At 38.7% G+C, this 23,293-nt stretch overlaps 2 protein-coding genes across 11 annotated transcripts in view; one reads left to right on the forward strand and one right to left on the reverse strand.

The window, feature by feature from the left end:
• The window catches only part of TTC37 (tetratricopeptide repeat domain 37), an 80,316-nt gene extending 73,371 nt beyond the window's left edge, over positions 1–6,945 (forward strand). For all 10 annotated transcript variants that reach the window (XM_030567065.1, XM_030567066.1, XM_030567067.1 and 7 more), the window contains 4 exons: positions 519–671; positions 2,895–3,025; positions 4,523–4,646; positions 6,039–6,945. In XM_030567065.1, the coding sequence (XP_030422925.1) occupies positions 519–671; positions 2,895–3,025; positions 4,523–4,646; positions 6,039–6,116 (486 nt within the window). In that variant the 3' untranslated portion in view covers positions 6,117–6,945. The remainder of the gene's footprint in view (positions 1–518; positions 672–2,894; positions 3,026–4,522; positions 4,647–6,038) is intronic.
• A 3,133-nt stretch (positions 6,946–10,078) lies between these two features.
• Positions 10,079–23,293, reverse strand: part of FAM81B (family with sequence similarity 81 member B) — a 59,970-nt gene continuing 46,755 nt past the window's right edge. The window contains exons 7-9 of the mRNA XM_030567730.1: positions 19,728–19,863; positions 14,237–14,429; positions 10,079–11,325 (exon numbers count right to left, since the gene is read on the reverse strand). Of these exons, the coding sequence (XP_030423590.1) occupies positions 11,192–11,325; positions 14,237–14,429; positions 19,728–19,863 (463 nt within the window). The 3' untranslated portion in view covers positions 10,079–11,191. The remainder of the gene's footprint in view (positions 11,326–14,236; positions 14,430–19,727; positions 19,864–23,293) is intronic.

The following is a 23,293-nucleotide window of genomic DNA, read 5'->3' on the forward strand; positions in this document are numbered from 1 at the left end:
AACTACATATTTTCATCTGAGTTCAAGCTGTAAGATTGAATATTTTTACTTCCTCACATACAGTAGCACGAGATGGGAAATCCATCTTGTTCAAGGGCTGAAACTTTCTAACTTGTCTGAACAGCTTCCACCATCCTCATAGAATTGTTGTTGGCAATCTAGTGCTAGGTGGCATGCTCCATTTCCCAAATAATAGCTTAGGAGGTCCCCAGTGGAAAATGAGTTTGGCTACCTCCTAGTTTATGTCCAGATTCACAAAACTACAAAATGGTTGGCAGTGTCAGGTAAGAGACCTCTATTGTGAAATAACATAGCTATAGTACTAAAGGACAGAGGTACACTGGCAGAGCGTGCATGGAAATTTGCACTCTTTCCCTCAAGCAGGTGTTCAGCTGTAAAATAACCTACAACTAATTGTGTGTAAAGATCAACTTTATATATTCATGAAACTTGGAAAACTTAAATTTTCATAGTCAAAAATACCTGAATGATGTGTTTTAACAAGCGCCTCTTTTTAGTGGCTTGCAAAAGTGTACCAGTCTCAAAGAATGATGGTTGCAGCAGAGATGTGTTACAGAAAGAGTCTACAGTTGGCATCCCAACAGGGCAGTTGGAACGGGAAGTTATCAAGTTTACTCAGGCTAGCTATGCTTGCGCTGGAAATCTACATGGTAAGATAACCACAACTATTATAATAAAATGAATTGATTTAAAATGTAAGCCATCTACTTTTAGCTATCTTTGGTAATCTCCCAGATGAAGTCCTTCCATAAACTGTGGGAAACTGTAAGACTTTTGTTCTCTTTTGTGAACTACTCCTCAATAATTAGCAGAAATGGTATTCTCATTTCGTGCTAACATGGATGTGAATAAACCTAATACGCTCTAACTTTAAAAGACTATTAATTGTTCTTATACTTCTCTCCAGGAATATTTTGTGTCTAAAGGAAAAATATATGGCATAATCAACTAAGACCATTAAGCTTTATTTTCTGATACTAGATTATTAGTTCTGTCATCCAAACTGATTGTACTATAACTTCTACTATCAAGACTCTTGCATCACTGAACATGTGACATTTGTATGAGTTGCATTCATTCAGTTTTATTATTTATTTTCATTTTTTTGCACTAGTGCCTAGAGTCTTAAGTCAGGTTTGGGGCACAATTGTGCTTTTTGCTGAACAAACCCATAGATGGTCTTTGCCTTGAAGAGCTTACAGCCTAAGGAAAGTCATTCTAACCTCTTCCCCCTAAAAGGATCAGATGAAAACAATTACAATGATAGCAGAATACATGCCTTAAAGAAAATATAGGTCACTTTTGATGTGCTTTTTCTAGAGATATTGAAATGCACACTATCCTCTTTCAGCAGTACTAGTGCTAAACTTCCCTAAAAAATTAAAGGTATGTGGCTTTTTGGATCAACTATGCCATAGGAGAAGGCATGTTTTCTTTTGTTAGGGCTATTCATATGCTGTAATCTATTGTGGGTCATCACTTAACTAAAATAGGTTGGGAAAACACTAGCTAAATGATCTACCCGAAAATAAAAGCAAAGACATCTTCTCTTATGCCCAGAATGTTTAAGACAGGAAAAAAATGAGTTTCCTTTACACCAAGTAGTTCAACAGATTTATTTTGAATAGCGGAAGAAGTTCTCAAAGTATAGGAAACCAAATAAAGCTCTCTTCCTGACGAGTATGAGAACTGCGTGCCTCGGGGAGAAAGGGTTATCTGTATGGGAATGCTGGCCAGTAGTGACCCTGCCACATCTCATGTGATTCTGCCATCCTGGCTGGTGACTTTGCTCTTCATTTGTAACTGCCCACAAAATATCTCTACCATGGCAGAACCTGGTGGTGCCCAACCTACATGTCACTAGGTGTTTATGTAGTGGTCATTTTATTGAAAGAGCACAACTCTCACTCTTGCTTCAGACTATTTTGCACAAGATTAGAGTATGATATAATTAAGACTGGTTTTCGTATTGTGTATTTCATACTGATCAGTCTTCATAGCTGATTAAATTATTTTGAAGCAAATAAATAAGCTTTTTAAACAAACCTTTCGCTACCCATATTCTCTTGCCATAATCAGAGCAGTTTACAAGACAGTTTTTATTACATAGGTTTGTTTGATCAGCTTTATCTTTAGCATAGCTGAACCCACTTAAATTGCACCCACTCTGGGGCAAATTCTGGCACATTTTGTTGTCTTTAAACATTACACTTAGATGTTAGTAGCATAATTGCAGTCTCTTACAGTCTTGAATAATCATTTCTTTTTATCTTTCCTAGTGAAAACCTGTGCACTTCATATAAACATTTATATTTTACTGTATTTTCTGTCATGAAAAATTTTACCAAATATATTACCGTCTCTCCGGTAATCTAATTCAGTGAACTTGCCAAACATGAATTGCTGAATAGTGGCTCCACTAAATAAACATCAGTTTAGAGTTGCTGTTTAACTTATGATTTTCTCTTTTGACTCTGTGTATCTGTGAGCATTCAATGTGAATAAATTCATCTCATCAGTGTAGCCTTGCAAGCTTTCATCAGATATACACACGCATCCTTAATATAATAAAGTAATGCTGTTTTACTTTCCTGTTAAAAACAACTCTGCAGATGAATGGCCAAGCAGAATTTTGCAAGGCTGCTGTAAAAGTATGGAAATAATGCAGTTCTGGCTTTCCAACCCTATTATACCCTGACACTTGGAAATCTAATTTACCAAACAGGAAGACTTAAGAATTAGCAAACTTGCAAAATTAAAGGCTAATCATGTGCAGATGGTATGTGTGCAAACAAATATTATCTTTCACCTAGTGAAACATTTTGGCTAGTAACATAATTAATAAAGTTTTCTTGCTATCATCTTACTGATAGGCTAACATTTCAAATGATCATTGGCCATCCTTGGTTCAGGAGGCAACAACTGAAGCCTTGAAACTTTTCTTCTGCCCACTGGCTGTTCTTCTGCAAGCGCTTCTGCAGTACAATCGCAAAATGGGAGCGAGGTATGTGTTCTCTATAATAGTGTACTCCACAAAAACAATGTCCTGGTGAAAGTGACTGCAGGTGGTATGCCTGAGTTCAGGGGTAGGCAACCTATGGCATGCGTGCCGAAGGTGGCACATGAGCTGACTTTCAGTGGCGCTCACACTGCCTGGGTCCTGGCCACCAGTCCAGGAGGCTCTGCATTTTAATTTTAAATGAAGCTTCTTAAACATTTTTAAAACCTTATTTACTTTACATACAATAATAGTTAGTTACATATTATAGACTTATAGAAAGAGACCATCTGAAGATGTTAAAATGTATTACTGGCACGCAAAACCTTAAATTAGAGTGAATAAATGAAGACTCAGCACAGCACTTCTGACAGGTTGCCGACCCCTACCTTAGTTCAGCTTTAAAAGCAAAAAAAACAGTTGAAAGCAGGGAACCAAAACAGTAATATTTATAGTTGGAGTCTTTTGTGGTGTCACAGACAGCTACAGCTTTTGGCTAAGCTTTTTTAAAAACATATAACTAAATATATTAACTTTTCTTTTGCAAGAACTATCTGATGAGTATTGGTTGAATGGGATGGTAGCAGTGAGGCAGTCTCGTTCCAGCATATGCTGCAATTCCATCCAGTTTCAATTGAGATTCAAAACAAGTTTCTGACCCTTTTTTTCCTATGACACACAATTGCAAAAATAGGAATGCTGGTACCAGTGCACTAGCCATATTCTAACTTGGGTAACCATATTCTGCCTACCTGAATTTCCCCTTGGATGTCACTTTACTGACTTTTCACTTGGCATAAAATTGTATAATGCTGTTGCAAGCTATTAAACAGTTGTTTCACACTAAAGATGGACTATAATGCGTGTGTTATACACACTGGTTATACAAATATATTTTACTAAAAACCTTTTTGCTGGTCACAGAACTGATGTTCTAGTAACTGCTTCCCTAAAAGCAGCTGTGATACCTTGGAGATTTATATTATAGTTTTTAAACAAGAGCAAATGCCTTTTAGGATTTCAGCCGGGTAGTGCTGCCCAAATTATTGAGTTTATGGGCAGCATGATGCACAACATGCTAGTATAGCAAACATAAAAATTCCACTAGTGTTGAAATAATTGTTTGGGTTACTACTTGTAGCAGAAGAGTTGACATTTCCAGATGTACTTATAGAGGATTGTTCTCAGGGTAGTTATTATCCTAAGTAGAAGTAAACATAACTATGAATCATTATGTACCTTCTGGACGTTGAGAGGCAGTGCTGAACCCACAATTTGGAGAAGGGAAGAAAAATTGGTGATATTGCTATCAACTGTTGTCATCAGCTGCAAGACACCTGATTGCTCATACAAATTTTAGCTAAGAGGACAATTTGGTTTAATCACTAGTTTAAAATAATTCTGACTCTTGCCAGGTAGCCCTAGTTATGCAAAACAAGAAAATTGTTAAATGCAACAAATTTCTAGAGATTCCTCGGTATTATATTTTATTTTTGTTCCTAGGGAGACTCGTCGAATGTTGGAAAGAGTGGTGTATCAGCCTGGATATCCAGAAACCATAGTATCAGTTGCACGCTGGTACCTCCTAAGACATTTATATGCCAAAGATGATTATGAATTAATAGATGTAAGTGTCAGTCTATATCTATACAGATATATGCAAATACCAATCGTGTTGACTAGCTTTCTATGCTAGTCCCCATTTATAGAAATATTTATGGGGTATATTATAGAATCCTTTCAGGATTTGGGAAGCATAAGCATAATATAATTCCAGCTTTGTGTGGAGTCAGTGCTTCAAATCAAAGATGCACCACGACTGTCAGGCAGTCAGCATAACTAATTGTGACTTAGACTGGATGCTGGCCATTTGTGCACTTCCATCTTGTTTAAGACTGAGCTCATACAGTAAAAAATTGAGGTTTTTTTAATCTGGTAATTTATTTAAATATTTTTTAGACTGTCAGCCCCAAAAGAGGTGCAGCCGTAGGTCAAGACAGGAAGGGAGGTGGGTGGGAGGGAGATATTTGTTTTAATTACTATTGAATGTTGCTTAAAAAACAAGGTGTAAAGAGTAAACATATGCATGCCTCCAGCACATCCAAAATAGCACTTGAACTGCTCTCTCTAAACCTTCAGATTTTGACTGTAACATCAGAAGCAAGATATTTGCTAACTGTGAATTTTAAGGGAATGGTGTTGAAAGTTCCTGTTCCAAAATGTATTAAAATTTTAGATCACATATGGGGCAAAATTCTTCTGAGTTCCCTGCTTAGACATGCATTATGGGACACATGATAAAAAAGAATTGGCAATACAGAGTTCTTCTTAACATGATTCTGGTGTGGATTCGTTGTACTCCGTTCTGAGCAATCATTACTTGCGAGAGACTGACAGAGAGCTCAAAGAAGAGTCGTAAAATGTCTAATGTATGGCTCAGGAGGGATTTCCTTAAAGAAAAGTTTAGTTTAATGTAGAGTTTGGCTAAGTGACCACAGGGAGTGAGGAAGTGCTAAGCAGAACCTATGAACATCTGTAAGAACACTAAGCTGGAGAGCTGTCTTGAATAGTACGAAGGCCTCAAGTAGGAGAGTCATAGTTTAGGATTTCCCACTCTGAATTGAATTCTGTCAGGAAAAACCTCCTGACAATGTTGTATAAGTAGGCTGGGAGAGAGCCCCATCACATGGATCATATATAAAAGTTAGACCTACCAAACACTCATAAGGGTCCTGCAGGGAGCAACCCTGCATTGACAGGCCATATGACCTAACTGGTCTCCTCTATCTTCAGTATCTTCCCTCCTGTCAGTGAATCACTTCATTGGAAAATTGACCTCAGCCCCAAGCAACAAATGATGTCTTGCATTGCAGTGGTTGCAACTTAGTTTTTAAGGCATTAAGCAAACTATTGCCTAATACTGAAATATCCCATTTATCTCTGGATTTTTGGGTTGCTTGGGTTTTTAGAAGAGATTCAAATATTTGGGTATCACAAATAATTTTTTTTCCCCCCACAGGCGCTTGTAGCGAATGCCAAAGCTAATGGAGATACTAGATTTCTGGAATTAGACAAGAAATTATCAGCATCTGCCTAGCATGGACTTCTTTCAGTGGGCAACCAGAAGGAAAAAAAGGAAATTTATGAAACCCAATTCACACCACCTGCCAGAAAATCTGTTTTTTTTAAGTGAAAATCATTTTTTGTTAGACAAAATCAAATTGCTTTAAAATATTTTTTTACGATGGACACTGCCATCAACCTGTTTTTCCTTTAGTTAAAACTCAAGTTCATTTAACTTCTATTTTTCCTCACTGATACATTTATGTTGTGCTGCTGCGATGCAGAATCCTTTTTTTTTTTTTTTTTTTTTTTTTTTTGCCTGTTGGAGTTTACAGCAGATGTCCCTGCTCCTCACATGGACATTACTTATCATTTTGCACTTGCAGTGGTACAAAGCAAGATAAGTTTCTACTTTTTGAAACAAAGCCTTAAGTTGTCAAAGTAGTATGCAAATTCATATTTTTTAAGTTTTTTCCCAACTGTTGTAACTTTTCAGAAATCTAAGCTTTCTATAATATTCATTATATTACAGTTGTGACTCAAATACATTTGCAACTCCACATGCAGTGGCGGGAAGCAAAAAAATATTTAACACTGCAACTGATTAGGTTGCAGACAGGAGGAACCAGATTTCTACACCATCCTCTGGTCAAGGGAAATATAAATAAGTTAAAACTGAGATTTTGCACAATGATCCGATCCATGGTTATAATTATAAATGTGTATGGCAATTTGTATTTATGATTTTTTGGTAACCCTGCTCTTGATTGCTTATTTGGATTAATCATGATAACAATTCTTGACACACGATGCAATTCTGCCCTGTACTTCCATGTAGTTAAAATAAAACGCAATGAATCTAATTTGTGTTTTGTTGCAAACAATTAGGAACTTACTGTATGCAGCACGTATATTTAACTATGTGCTAATTTTCAAGTTTGAACAGGTTAGCTGGCCTCTTGCTCTTAACTTACTCAAGGGAGGAATGTCAAGGGTCTTCTGCTATTACCTTCTCCCACACGCCGTCATGTAAGACATTTTCCTTAAGGTGACTGGTCAGATAGTTAATGTGAACTGAATGTAGGTCTTGAGGGGGAGGAGGAGGGATGGAAGAGTAATTGCTTCTCTCTCTAGGGTCCCACTCTCCCTTTGCAGTCTTAGGTTCTTAGCTCAGACTCCACAGGGACTGACTGGGGATCTGACTCTTAAACTTTCTTGCATACATCAAGTAGTGTTATACTATCACTAGCTACCATCCTGTTTCTGCCCACTCATTTGAAGTTTAAAAAACAAACCCACAGTGTGAATTCCATGCCTTTATGGTTCATATGAGTTGTCATTTTAGCAATAATCCTGTAGGATGATCTCATCACGGTATACATCAGTAGATCTAAGATTTTAATAATTACTCTGACTAGGGCATTGTGGCCTAATGGGCTCCTTCCATTCCTCCATTTTTTCTCTCCCAGAAGCCTTCTATATGCTACTCCTATTTTCAGGGGCTCTCGCCATTGCCCTTTCCCCATGCCAGGGTCTCTGTGTGCCCTCATGACATGGTCCTCCATTCTCCCCATCAGTGTTTGTGTCCCCATACCGGGGGTTCTGGTCATCCCAATTTCCCCCACAGCCCACACACCATTCTTATTTTGTCTTTATCCAACTTTCTTTCAACATCATCACTTTCAAACTGTTTTGGGAGGAGGTATTGTTATGCAGGAATGTGTTTAAAGGCTGCCCTCAACTGGTTTTTTGATCTATAGATCATTCTAGAGGTGGTTGAAGCTGCTGGCTCTGCTAACCAGATGCCTGAGAGGCTCTTCCTTTCCCTTCCTTTCAGTTTTATCACATTACAGGCAAACATACAGAGAAATGCTTCTGAGTTGAATGTTAGACCTTCCTTCACATACCCAGTAAATCTAAAGACCATGTGTATTCTAATGTCGGGGTCGGGGAATAAGAGAATATATGTCTCCAGTCTAGTACCAGAGAGGTAGCTGTGTTAGCTGAATCTGTAAAAAGCAACAGAGAGTCCTGTGGCACCTTATAGATTGACAGATGTATTGGAGCATGAGCTTTTGTGGGTGAATACCCACTTCGTCAGACACATATATCATGTGTCTAATGAAGTGGGTATTCACCCACGAAAGCTTATTTATTTGACTTAGCTGCTGGAAGAGGGTGTCATCCTCCCTGATTGAACTAACCTCGTTATCTGTAGCCTGATTCTCGTTTGCATATTTATACCTGCCTCTGGAAATTTCCACTACATGCATCCTATGAAGTGGGTATTCACCCACACAAGCTCATGCTCCTATATGTCTGTTAGTCTATAATGTGCCACAGGACTCTTTGCTGTTTTTACAAATGAAGGCAAGCAGAACCCTCATTTTACAGATGGAGAAACAGCCATAATGATGAAGTGACTTGGCGTGAATGAAAAAAACAGGTCTTCTCAGTCCTAGGCAGGTTTGCCATCTAGAGGTGCATACTTTAAAGCAGAAATAGGGTGAAATCCTGGTCCTGGTGATGTCAAAGACAAAACTCCCATTAACTTCAATGGAGCCAGGATATCATCCATGATACTTAAACTCCCTCATATACATACAAAATAAAATCAGTTCATGAGAATTTTTTTTTAAAGTCTGTATATACCATCTCTGTGACTCTCCTTTTCAGAGGTGGTAAGCATACCACCCCTCAAAAATACTTTCACCAAATACAATTTTTGAATAAGAAAATTCTTTCACACAAAATTAAATCACAAAACATGACCAGCACACTGATCTAATGTTTTTTGGTATTCTGTATAGTTTAAATGAAAGCGAAGCATCTGTGACGGAAAGGAACAGCCTTATAACCAATAAAAGCAGTTTTGATTGTCAAGAAACAATAGTAACAAATATCTCCACTTGTTCTGCAAATGGGGTTATGCTTATCTGACACTCCAAAATACTTTGAGCTGACAATAGCTCTGGAATCTATCTTTTGGTTTAATGCCATGTAAAAATAATATTTTAGCCCAAACTGTTGCTTTTTTTAAAAGCATAAGGCCCAGTCCTACATTTTTATTGGATGTGAACTTCCAAGATTGGGCCTTGAATTCTGTTACCTGCCTTGCCATCTGGCCAGACTAATATGCCTTCCACAAAGCCAACCAATGTGGAAGAGCTGTGAACAGCCAAGAACCTTTGGCAGGATGCGAAGATGAGTATAAATTTGATCATGAGGAAAATGTGACTAGAAGGTTGTGATCATGTCTTTTTGCACGACGACTGCCCAATCAACAATAGCAATACTGAAGCTTGTATAGCACATTTATTTCACATGAGATTTTAATTCTAAATTATGTCTCAAACTTGCAGTGTAACAATGCAAATCAATACTTTGGACAAGATTATGCCTGCCTTCATGCCAGAGTACAAAGGAGCAAGTCTGCACACCTGCAGCCATGGTCTTCCCCCTGTGTCAGGTTTAGGTTCTGTGTAGGATGCTCTGGATCCATCCAAACATCTGTGACATAATGTGCTACTTTGGAATAAATTCCTCAGTGGCCCTATATTTTGCCATAATTTCATGGCTGATACAAGTAACATTGTGGCACCTAGTAGTGTCACCTTCATAGGCAGGGAATAACATAAGACCTATAGGATGAGTTCAGAAGACAGCTGGGTAAGGGTCTGTAGAAGTATATTAGGATTCCACGTGGCACTATAGATTTTCTGCTGTTCCCTGAAAATGTGTGACACACAGAGTGATGTGATCTTAAAGGGTTGCCAAGATGGGAGCAGCGAACAGTGTTAAATGCAGACACCTGTCTCATAAGAGTGCTACCTGCAAGGCCCAACATGAGTCAAACTTACCAAAACTGAAACACAGAAGGAATGCATTTGACATTGGGCACTATTTTTGTTTTTACACTATTTCCTGTTGTGATTCTAGTGTTTTGCATATACCATAGAAAAGGAAGGTTTCCTTGCAGCAAGAAAAGTATATTTGTACTGAGGCCCCTTCATCAACCACGCTGTTAAAGAGGCTATGCCGGGCCCCTGCCTGAGAAACTTTTTTTCCATGTGTGCTGTCCTAGACAAACATGGAAAACCAGAGCCACTAGGATTATCTGAGTTCTGTCCCATTTGATTTGCTGGAGAGAGGCTCAGAGACAATGAATTTATCAGTTGTGGGACGGAATATCTACCACAACTGCATTGTAGTCATTCTCCCTCCCCTCCCCAGCAAACCCTGGCAAAACTGTCTCTGATGTCAGTGGGACTGGAATTTAGTGTGTACTAGTGCCTTAGAATCCTGGATCCTGAATTACCAGAGAAATTTATTTCAGGGTTGTTTCTTTTTTTAAAAGATGAAGCAGATAAAAATGTATTTAAGATTTTATTTTACCCACTTTAATAATCAAGAACCTAGGTATAACCATCACCTTTTTCCAAGAACCAGAAAAGCACCTTGGAAATAGATACCATATTTCTTTTAATGCAAAAATTATCATTATCTTGCCTTTGATCTATCACTTGCACCAGTTTCCTTAGCTGCATAGAATGACTCAACTTCTCTTTTTCTCCAACCCAAGTTACATTCAGTAAATGTTCTGCTATATTCTAGAGAGACTGAGGTGAGGATTGCTATTCTTCCGTCAATTAGCATTTAATATTAATAGGCTTAATGTATGTGCATAGAACAGTACTGGGAGAATTTACTAGGCCTAATTTTGATTTTAGTTGCACCAGTGTAAATCCAGCATATTTCAGACCAGAAGTGGGCTTGTTATGCTTAAGAATTTCAGGGAGTTACATGGACAGGTGGATCCTAAAAATCCCCAGATAAGAGCTAATTTTTTGTGAAATATCCTTTTCAAATTTGTCAGTCCTTAATATTTATTTTCTTGCCCCACTGACCTTGCTTCAACATATTAAAACAAGACAAAATCACCAAAACTGATTTTCTTTAGTGTTGCATTAGATTATGAAGGCTCTACTATAAAATATGATTTAAGGATAGCAGTAACATGCTATAGAGACATGAGATTTTTCTTTGTTTCAGTCTTTAAGTCAACAGTCCTGTTAGGTTGAGAGAACAACTGCAAATGTTGGAAAAGCTTTATTCTTCCTGAAGTTCAGATACCTTGCATCGTATTTTTTTAATGTCTTTCTGGAATTTCTTTTTTTCTAGTTTCAGTTTTGTCGTCTGTATTTGTTGGAGTGAGTTGAGAGCTTCATGAATGGACTGAAATCCTGGTGTAAAAATAGGTATATTTAGTTAAATGATGGTCAAAGGCTTTTATGCAACCCTGCAGTAATTAGCTACTATTTAATCTAAAACCCATTAAAGCCATTCTAACTATCTAATCTGTTTTATTGCATGTCATGGAGATGCTTTAGCATTTTAAATGATAACCTCCTTGTTATTGGAATCATGTCCTCCTGTGTACTGGGCAGCCTCAAACATACTGGCAGTGCTCCCAAATTATAGCAATAATACCAGAACTTGCATCACATTTATTGGGTGTGAAAATTGAATTCTATATCATGTCCAAAAACTTAACAAAAATGAAGTCCTGCTTGTTATTGAAGTTACCTTTCTCCAGCTGTGCAGTTTCACTGTTAAAAGCATGACTAATACACTGTTTATCCGATAATTAATTTGTAACTCTATTATCATTACTTCTGGACCCATGAAATTCTCTAATCACATTTACATACCCCTGGGAGCATTGCTACTGCAAGTGACAGCATGTCAGGAGATCCCTGCACTTGCACAGGGCCCCCCCCCTTAAAGTCAAGGGAGCTAGGTGCCTCTGCCGCAGTCATCCCACGTGCTATCAATTGCAGATGTGGAACCTAATCCGATAGTTTAGCCAGCAACACTGTAAAGGAGGCATAGCCTTTCTCAGGGTTCACTGTCAGGCAGCTTCAAAGCCCTTTCCCTCTTTCTATAGTCTTTTGGGGTTGTGGTAAGTCTTGGGAGAGTAGAAGTTTGTCAGCTGTTTCCCTTTCAGCTCCTTCCCTTCTGGTTGCCACCCCTTCCTGTGACCAGCTTAGAGTGACCAGATAGCAAGTGTGAGAAATGAGGATGGGGGGGTGGGGTGCAATAGGAGCCTATATAAGAAAAAGCCCCAAATATTGGGACTGTCCCTATAAAATCAGACCATCTAGTCACCCTAGACCAGCTCTCCTTTTTAAGCTTGATTTCTCCAACTTGCACAGAAGGCTGTGCAGCCATGTCTATTTGATAAGGATTGAGCCCAGAGGAGCTTGTTAGCCTTCTTCTGATTGGGATAGGGGTGTGCTCCATCACAGACAGGGTTGCTTTAGGGCTGGTGTCTGACTCAGACAATTCATCATCTGCTAATAGATGGCAATGTCAGACAGTGAATATAGTTCAGGTTGGGATACATACAATTATTTCATTTTAAGCAACTGGATGCTAAACTTTTATCTTTGGTGTGTCCTCTGCAGGTAGTGGAGTTCATGCCAAGAAATCCAACACTGAAAACAATTCTGAAGGAGAGCTAGTTTTGGAAGTAGTCACTACTTTAGAATACACTATATGGTTTCCCTAAGAATAAAAAGACAGATAGTTTTGACAGAAATCATACATGCATTTCTGAGACAGGAAAAGGGGGAGCTCAGATACTACTGTTACGAGGGCCTTATATGTACCTAAGTAAGTATATAAAGAAAGAGGTTAGAGTTGATAGGTTCCATCATTTCTGAAACAGAAACTTACAAGCATACTAGCTTTTTTAAAAATCAACAATGTTTAATTGTAATGTGTCTAACCAGAGACTGGAAGGTTTTGAACAGTTAGAAGATTTATCCATCCCTGTTTGCAAATTACAGGATTTCTCAAATTGCAAACTAACTGATGTTTGCCAAAGTTGTCAGAACAGATGTTTGATTTTCTTGCTAATTAACATCTTAACCATAGTTTCCAGCTAACTGTCCTCTTAAAAATAAAGTGTCTACTTGGCAACATGTCAGATTGTCACTTTCTTTTTTGTTTTGAAACTGTTGTTTAATAGGGAGTTCATTTGATCAATGCAACTCTTCAGATGTGATTTAAGCAAGTAATTGCAGAGTATTTAAAGTTATAAAAAATCCAAACAGATCTCGCTCATATTTCAGACATTTCCAAGATATCTCAGCTTATACGCTGTATAAGCACCAACAGCAGCTATTGGGACAGCATAAAAATTATAAAGAAAGTGCTCTTTCTTCTTGCATTTCTCCATACCCATTCTCCTTCTTGCTCTTCTTATTTCTTGTCGTCCCCACCAGATAGTTAGAAAAGTAAGAGTTACTGGGGAAGTGTTTACAGAAAAGCTGGGTTGGGGCATTTTGATCTGAATGTGGCTGGATTAGGGCTTAGCCTGATTATCTCTGACACAAAGTTCAGCAACCAAGGACTTGCTGCTAAGAATGCTCATCCTCCAGCATTTGCATTTTTAAATTCAGGAATTTTCTAATTGCATCATCCTTCTAGATCCTGTCTTGCCACATTGTGGATGGTAGCATGGTCTTTAAGATAGCCAAGTCCAAATCTGTGATGTTCTTGGTAGAACACGACTAGGTTAGAATTTGGTCTGCAAGTACACTGTTGGATGTCACTAGCATTCATCATAGAACACAATCAAAAGGTATGTGTGTGTCTGCCTGTTTAATCTAAATATCAGTGTACAGATTTGTATTATGCCACTCTTCGTAGCAAGTTGAAACTTCAGAATGACCTTGTTCTCTGCTACCTTAGGTGAAAATATACACAGCGACACATCATCAAGCAAAGATCTCAGTAACAAGGTTCTTGTGCAAATGGAAAGGCTGCAATCTCTTGATTAGCTGATGGTGGAAGAAAGGATTCTCACCATTAGATGCAGTCCCTAAGGCTGAGTTTGGAAACCAGGTTCAGGATACAAGCTACTAAAGGAAAGTCACCATGGGAAAAGGAAACTGGAGTACTGGATTGTGGTGGATAATATAATGTCTGTCAGCAGTGACAGGCAGTGAGGAAAAACTATTTGAAAAATAGTTATATGGGACTGAGGAAGAAAGGCATGTTTTGATATTGTTCCCATTTGACTAGGAAGCACTTTCTAAGAAAGCATGTTAGAATCCTGTACAAATATAACAAATAAATCCTTCTTACCTGATCTATATTCATTCTGGATTTCCTCCAGCTCATTCCAGATCTGTCTTTCAAATCTAGTAATTCTTGCATGCAGTTTATTTTCATATTTTTTCACCTGGCTCAGCACAATTTCATATTGCTGTGGTTTATTGGTACTCTCTAGCTTTAGCGAGAGGTGCACGTTTTCTTCCAGTTTCTTTTCCGCTGCTTCCTTTTAAATAGATATCATGTGAATGTCACATAAATCCAAAAGTCAATAAGACTAGGGCTACACTTAACGGCAGTCTACAGAGTACTTACACTGCACTCCCACCGAACATGAGTATAAATAGCGGTGTAGACTGTAAGGCATTATATTAACTAAATAAATGCTGCTGGAGCCTTATACCCTTGCAGGATGTCCTCCAACTCTCCCCATCACCTCCCTCCCCAAAATTCAGGGGGTGAGAGAGTGTGGAATGGAGGCTGGTGCAGGGCATTTTTAAAAAAACAGTGATTTAGTCCATGTTTCACCTTGGAATAAATTATTAGAAACAATTCACACTCCAGTGAAGCTTTCTGTTAATGTGCTTTTCTTACACAAAGCTTCCTAGCAAATCCAGAGACGAGTGCCTAGCATGAATAGCCAGGCTACAGTTGAAGTAGATGTACAATTAGGGGCTGGAGAGAAATCCTTTCCCATATACAAGCTTACTGGCTGCCTTAGCCTTTGAAGGCTTTGAAGGGAGGGGTTTTGTGGCTGCCTTCTGCCACCTCCCTCTTGCTCTGCACACTGCAGTACAGGGAGCCCTTGTAGCTCAGAGCTCTGTGTCACACTATAGTCAGCACCCCCTGGTCTTACACGGCAGAAGGCCATGTTTCTGCTGCCAGGGGACCCTGCAAGGCTGGAGAGGCAGTGGCAGGATTTGCCTCTAAATTAAAATGTTTACAGACATAGTAGTGTTGTTGAAAACTAACTAGAGTTTAGTGTATTGGTTTAAACAATCTCTTTGCATGTACAAATATTGAAATTATATACAGGTGGCTGATGAAGTGAGTCATCTCCCAGAATAATCTATGGCTGTTGTGCACTCATTAAATAGTTCCATCCTATAGCATGTAAACTTCGAGCCTAATTTGTGCTCAAGTTCATACAGCTTCTGTATGTCACATGAGTGAAGAGTAAGCAATTGTATCCTCTCTGTTTTAAAATGTGCAGCACCTGGACAACAGGATGTAACGGTTGGCTTTGCAGTTACAGCCTGATCCTGATTGGTGTCAAGTACCCCCACAAAGATACGCTCTGAACTTTAGTGAGTAGCTTTGAATGCTCCATCTTCCCATATACACTGCTGTTGAGGTTCTGCTTTGAAGATTCCTCTAAGTCCGACCCAGACAACTGCATTTCCAGCTGTGTTTTCATGAAGCAGCAGTAATAACCAGTGGACAGTTTGGCTACTCCAAAATAAGTGTGTATGTAAATATGCTCTGCTTTATTTCTTCTAGTCAAAAAATAGTGCTGCAAGCTCAGCTAATGCTAACACTGTATGTTTTGGCACAACTTTAATACAATCTCTCTCTACAGAGAAAATAGCGCTGCATATTGGTGTCTTGTCTGCAAAACACCCATGAAAAACCTAGTATCAGAGGCAGCAAATAATACCTCAAAGCTGCTGTGTTTTATAGGGCTGGAAGTATTTTCAGTGTCTTCTCTATTGCACACACAAGCTCATACCTGCTGCTGCTGCTGAGAATCATAACGTATTTGATATTGAACCCTGCAGCAGGATGTAGTGTATTTATCAAAAGGCCAAAAAAGCTTTCCAGGCTTTAAAAGAACTAATTAAAATGTATTACTCAAGTATCAATTCCCAATTGTTCCTATTAGGGCTGTTGCTTAGTTGCAGTTAACTCTCATGATTAACTCAAAAAAATTAATTGCAATTAAAAAATTAATTATGATTAATCGTAGTTTTAATTGCACTGTTAACAGAATACCACTTGAAATTTATTCAATATTTTGGATGTTTTTCTACATTTTCAATATATTTATTTCAATTACAACATGGAATACAAGTGTACAGTGCTCACTTTATTATATTTATTACAAATATTTGCACTGTAAAAGTGATAAAGAAAAGAACAGTATTTTTCAATTAACCTCCGACAAGTACTATAGTGCAATCTCTTTATTGTGAAAGTACAACTTACAAAATGTCGATTTTTTTTTTGGTTACATAACTGCACTCAAAACAATGCAAACTGCTAGTGCCTACAAGTCCACCAAGTCCTACTTCTTGTTCAGCCAATTGCTAAGACAAACACATTTGTTTACATTTACGGGAGATAATGCTGCCTTCTTCTTATTTACAATGTCACCTGAAAGTGAGAACAGACATTCACATGGCACTTTTGTAGCCAGCATTGCAAGATATTTACATGGCAGATATGCTAAACATTCATATGCTCCTTCATATTTTGGCCACCATTCCAGAGGACATGCTTCCATGCTCATTAAAAATATAATGCATTAATTAAACTTATGACTGAACTCCTTCGGGGAGAATTGTATGTCTTCTGCTCTGTTTTACGTGAATTCTGCCCTCTATTTCATGTTATAGCAGTCTCGGATGATGACCCAGCATGTTGTTCATTTTAAGAACATTTTCACTGCAGATTTGACCAAATACAAAGAAGGTTTGTATGATTTCTAAAGACAGCTGCTGCACTTGACCCAAGGTTTAAGAATCTGAAGTGCCTTCCAAAATCTGAGGGGGACGAGATGTGGAACATGCTTTCAGTAGTCTTAAAAGAGCAACACTCCAATGCAGAAACTACAGAACCCTAACCACCAAGAAAGAAAATCAACGTTCTGCTAGTAGCATCTGACTCAGAAGATGAAAATGAACATGCATCGCTCTGCACTGCTCTGAATCATTATCAAGCAGAACCCGTCTTCAACATGGACATGTCCTCTGGAATGATGGTTAAAGCACGAAGGGACATATGAATCTTTAGCACATCTGGCACATAAATAGCTTGCAGCTCCAGCTACAACAATGCCACGTGAATGCCTGTTCTCACTTTCAGGTGACATTGTAAACAAGAAGTGGAAAGAATTCTCCTGCAAATTGTAACCAAACTTATTTGTCTGTGCGATTGGCTGAACAAGTAATAAGTCTGAGTCGACTTGTACGCTCTAAAGTTTTACATTTTTTTTTCCTGAGTGCTTTTATTTTTTATGCATAATTCTACATTTGTAAGTTCAAATTTCATGATAAAGAGATTGCATTACAGTTCTTGTATTAAGTGAATTGAAACATTTTTACAGTGCAAATATTTATAATAAAAATATAAAGTGAGCACTGTACAGTTTGTATTATGTTGTAATTGAAGTCAATATATTTGAAAATGTGGAAAACATCCAAAATATTTATATAAATAGTAATTATTTTATTGTTTAACAGTGCAATTAATTGCACGATTAATTGTGATAATTTTTTTTAATTGCTTGACAGCCCTTATTCCTATGAAATTTTACATTTGGTAAGATGTAGGTTCTGAACTGAAACATGTTTATGAAATTCTGTATAAACAAATTTTGTGCATCCTATAAATCGTCTATGTGATTTTAAATATGCACTAGAGGTCCTTGAGACTTGTGTTTGTAAGAACCAAAGGAAGAAGTTTGCTAAATATATTGCATTCTCTCCAGAACTATTGTTGGGATGCAAAGAAAGAATCCTTAATGCAGCTGGAAGGATGTTATGCTAGAAGTTTGATTCATCAGTCTAACAAAATAAACCTTCATTTCCTGATGCTGAGAACAGGGATTTTTCTGAAGCTAAGCACTTATACTTAAGAATGCTTCAGTGCCTTACACAATCAAAGTGGCTCTAGACCTTTGGTGCCTGAACTCAAAGTAAAAGTGTATAAATTCAGGATGTGAATTTTGGTACTTTGAACTATGGGCAGTTTACCATTGACAGGAGAGTACTGGTATGGTTGGGTGAACTATGTCTCAGTCCATGCTGAGGGTGCACAGAATCCAGAGTTAAAAGGAAGAGCTAAATAAAATGTACTGCATTTTGTTCTCAGGTGAATATTCCAGTTCATAGAAGGACATTGTCTATTATATATCTTGGTAGACATTTTGAACGTACTGACCCCAAATATTACACAAAATGAAAAATTGATTTGTTGAGCACTGCATTACCAGGGCTTCTACTATCACTCCTGCAAGCCTTCTCTTATCTGCATCTGTTCTCTCTCTTTGCTCATCTTTCAGTCTCCTCAGTCTGCACCCCTTTCTCTCCCTTTCAGTTTCTCACTCCTTTCATCCTCCCTGCATTCTTCAGTTTTATTTACCGTGTTTCCTCCCCCTTGCCTCTTGTCTTCTGGGGGCTCTGCTGAAAGGGTGATTTCAGGAAAAATATTTTTCTAGACTTCAGGTAGAAGAACTTGTTTGTTTTACCAAATCATTTTGACGCTTTAAATACCAAAGTTCTTCAGCTATTCCTAAGATGATAGGGAGGAAGCAATGTGTTTAGTTTTCTAAAATGGTTTGTCTGAATATGGTCCTTATTGAAGGAGCAAGTATGAGATAGCTGGAGTCCTCCGTTTATTCATAGCACAGGTTCAGCATGGATGGAAACAGCATGAGCTTCTCCATTCTGCTCCAGCCATGCGTCTCAGCTCTGGCTGTCAGGTACCACTTGTGTAGAATGCCCTTGGCCATTTGGTCCTTAGTTTCTCTGATGAGAATGTCTGAGGATGCCAAATGTGGTGGTGGTTTTTGTGATGTGAACAAACGTCCAATGGAAAATAGACTTAAACCACCAAGCACATAGACCATTAAGCCGTCATCAGATGGTAGCTTTTGGTCAGTACCACATAAGAACATAACATAAGAACAGTTGTACTGGGTCAGACCAAAGGTCCATCTAGCCCAGTATCCTGTCTACTGACTGTGGCCAATGGCAGGTGCCCCAGAAGGAGTGAACCTAACAGGTAATGATCAAGTGATCTCTCCTGTCATCCATCTCCACCCTCTGACAAACAGAGGCTAGGGACACCATTCCTTACGCATCCTGACTAACAGCCATTAATGGACTTAACCTCCATGAATTTATCCAGTTCTCTTTTAAATGCTGTTATAGTCCTAGCCTTCCCAACCTCCTCAGGCAAGGAGTTCCACAAGCTGACTGTGCGCTGTGTGAAGAATTTCTTCCCCTTATTTGTTTCAAACTGCTGTCCATTAATTTCATCTGGTATCACTATGAGCTGGATTTGAATGGACACCAGAGACAAAATATTTTATATTGCATTACCAGTCGATTTCCATTCTTCAGTCATTTTACTGACAGAGTTGTGCTTCTGGGGCTTAAGGGTTTAGCAGTTTGTTTTGGATTTTTTTTTTTTGGCTTTGCATCTTGGAATCAAAAATGTTTGGGGTTTCTCTTGTAATTAGTCATGGGAGGTCTAGAAATCTATACTAATTTTATCAGTCTCTGATTATAAAACATCTTACCAGTCTCTCCTTTACTGCATTAAGAAATTGATTTGTATTGTAGGCTTGCTCTTGTTCAGATCGCCTCAGCTGGGTTTCTGTCCACTTTCGTTGGTCCTGAATTTGATCCCGGAGGTCATTTAAAAGACTATTCACCCTAATATTAAGAAGGATTAATCATTTAGTAATAAACTTAAGTTTTAGTCAATGTTATGTGAAATCTTAGTCACTTGAGTAATTTGTTTTTAACACATCCGGCTGGCTTAGTTCTGATGCACGCTGTCATCTAGGGGAGAAGATTGGAGAAGTGAATGTGCATAATAGTTTATTTTCCCATTCCAATCAAATTTACTCTTGAAATGGATTGGTTCCATCCATTTCTGGTCGTACCAGGGATCCAACGGGATCACTACAGTAACAGGCTGAGCATACCCTATATTGTTCGCACCAGGAAGAGCAGCAAAGTCAGGGATGAGTTGGAAATGGAAACATGAAAAGACAGAATAGAAGCTTGAGAGATTACAAGGAGACCAGTTTGCCTTGGGGGCAGATGGAAGTCTGGAAGTCTCCCAAAAGACACAGAATAAAGTCCAGAAAGCAGACAAAGGAGGAGGGGTCTTGCACAAAGAGAACGGTCTTACATTGTAGAGTGATCAAAATATAGGATCCTGGGAATAGAGAGCAGGCCCGGGTGGGATTGAGGCTCACAACAGCTCAGAAATCAGAGCTGTGAACAGTGTCTAGGTAGAGAGGGCTGTGTGATTTAGACTGTTCTCTTTATGCTGCAACATGTGATATAATGTACATTGTGAGACATATTACAGAGATGATATTAGGACCAAGTTTCAGTTATAAATGTAAATTTCCAAGATTTTGTGGGTGATCTGACCTTAAAGTGTTAGAAAATATTATTTTCTATGCTAATTTTGACATATTTGTTCTCCTGTAAACATTGACTCCTGGAATTCTAATTTGAATGGTATTACTGAGTAAGTGCACAGCTTTGGGGCAAGCCAGCTGGGCATCTTTGTGCCTCAGTCAAAATATAAAACAGAAGCTTATAACTAAGCATTCGTGAAAGGCACATTTACTTGTAATTCTAATAAAGTACAAATATCATCCTAAAAAAAAATTAAGCTTTTTTTTTTTTAAACACAATGCTACAGATACAGTATTATATGGTAGAAATAATGGTAACAGATTCTGAAAATAAGAAGAGAGCAATAGTAAATGACTTGCTATACATGGAATTTGACAGCAGTTCTTGCCTGTAGCTCATACCTTATCAAGAATGATATAAAATAATGCATTGGGTCATTTTTCATTATTGTTAAACAAACAAAAAGCAATTGCAAGAGATTGTTCTGAAAGTTCAAGAATGAAAATTTGAGCAATTTTTATTTATAACTTTTGTAATCAACATGGGTTTCTCTAGCATCATGGCTATGGACCAACTATCTGGAAAAAAGAGCCCCCCATTTATCAAGAAAAACATAACAGTCCTGTATTACAGGTATTTTAACAAGGGGCTCTCACAAGCACTTTTCCCCATAGTCAGTGATAAATATCAGGGATGAATATTCTTGCAGAAAGGAGTGGTGAGGGACCACAGAATCAGTTCATTCGTTTCCTCTGCCCACTTAAGAGCAGTAAGTTTCCTCATAATCCTGCAGTCTTGCCTACTTATAGCTATTCAAAACACTGCTGCAAATATCATTTTCCTGGCTCATTGTTTCATCGCAACATCTCTTTGCATCCCTCCACTGGCTCCCTTTTCTTAACACAAACTACTTTTCTCTGCTTTAAGGCCCGTCATGGTCTATTCCTGCCTTACCCATCATCTTTTATATTACTATTGAGACACCCACTCCCTCCACTATACCAGTCTTCATCATCCATTTGTTATGTTTTCAAAAAGCATCTTCACATTTCCACCTTTGCCATCCCTCCTGCATAAAAGATCCCTGTAAGCAACACTAAGCCACCTCATTGGCCTCCTCCCAAGCCCCCTCTGCATGATGCCTATAAAAAAAACACTTCAACAATGCGTGGGTAGTTGGCATGCTGTGACCATTTCTGCTCATACTTATCAATTTCACTAGTCTAACTATTTCTTTGTGCTTCCCCACTGTGTGTTGTATCCACCTGTTATCTCTTGTTTTACTGTTAGCTCTTTGAGCGAGAGACTGTATTTTCATTGTGTTGTATAGTACCTAGCATATCATTGGGGTCCCTAGGTACCACTGAAATGCAAATTGTAATCAAGGAGGTAAGCAACACCACTTGGCAAACAAATTTATATTAAGTGCATTTCCTGGAAATGTTTATACTTGGGCCTGAAAAAATACACTGAGTGTATTGATATCATGCAGATAGTAGAGCACAGTGGTCAACCTGAGTAATTTAAAGGGAGTCAGGAGGGGACATATAATTGGTATTACTGAAAAGTGAGGGGGTGAGTCACTTGACTGGAATGCTAAAGCTCATATTTAGGAAAGAGTGGGCAGAAGAGGGTGGAGGAGAATGGCATTCTATGTTAAAGATACCATTACATGCTTTAGAATTATTGACAATTCGGAAGGGCAGGATCTGTTATACATACAGATCAATGTGCTAACTGATAAATCACAAGATGGGGAATTTGCCTGCACAAGTTATGAATTCTGGTTGAGGATATGAAGTTGTTCTTATGAAATTACTGTATTTTTGAATACCTCTAAGTGCATCTGTCTCCCACGCTTGCTGACATGGGCTGTGTCACATCCTTCCCTGACCAGGTACACAGGTGTGAGAAATTGCTAGCTGCCTGTTCAGGTGGAACCATCTTGAGACAATAGGTTAGCTCAAGCCTTGCAGAACCTGTCTTATCCTATCTCTCTGCAGGGGGCTGGTGAAGGAGAAAGAGGAGAAAATTCCCAGACAGGACAAAGAGAAAGATGGCAACGATTTTGAAAAGGACACGTGTGTGTGGGGGGACTCTCAGAGTCACACAGGAAGCTTTGAGCAGGACCAAGGAGAAGAAATGGGTGTGCTTTTTTAGTGGGTTGAGGGGGCAATTTATCTGTGAGACCAACCAAGATCAAAACAAGCTGGCCTGCAGAGTGAGCAAATGAGAGAGATGCACTAAGGTTCAGATAAGTCATGCCTCTGCAGGGGAAGGGTCTTGGGTCTCCCAGAGGACCTTGGCCCCAGCTCAAAGAATGGTCCAGAGTGGTGAAGAAACTGAGTGAGGGATTGTGTGCGGGGAGCGTGTAGGGTTTATTATTTTTTGTCTAGATCTTTAAATTTCTCATGCTACTAAGTAAAGAGCAAATGTATTTTAGACTTCTGTGCAAAGTGTCTGTTGTGTATACATCTATCACATACCCCTTGAAGAGGTAAACTGTAAACTTAGCGGGTGTGCTTTAAGTTATAGGGGAACTAGAGGTGTCACCACTGGTAACAGGGATTGGGCAGAGGCTGCTCAAGACAATCTGCCCTTCTAGGCAAAACTTCAGTGTGACTCCCACCACCTCCTAGAAAAGGCATGTTGGACTTTCTTGGTGGGGAGCATGGGGAGCCTTCCAGTGATTGTAGTAGAAGTGGGG

This window comes from Gopherus evgoodei, chromosome 6 (assembly GCF_007399415.2).
Source record: "Gopherus evgoodei ecotype Sinaloan lineage chromosome 6, rGopEvg1_v1.p, whole genome shotgun sequence".
Taxonomy (NCBI): Eukaryota; Metazoa; Chordata; order Testudines; family Testudinidae; genus Gopherus; species Gopherus evgoodei.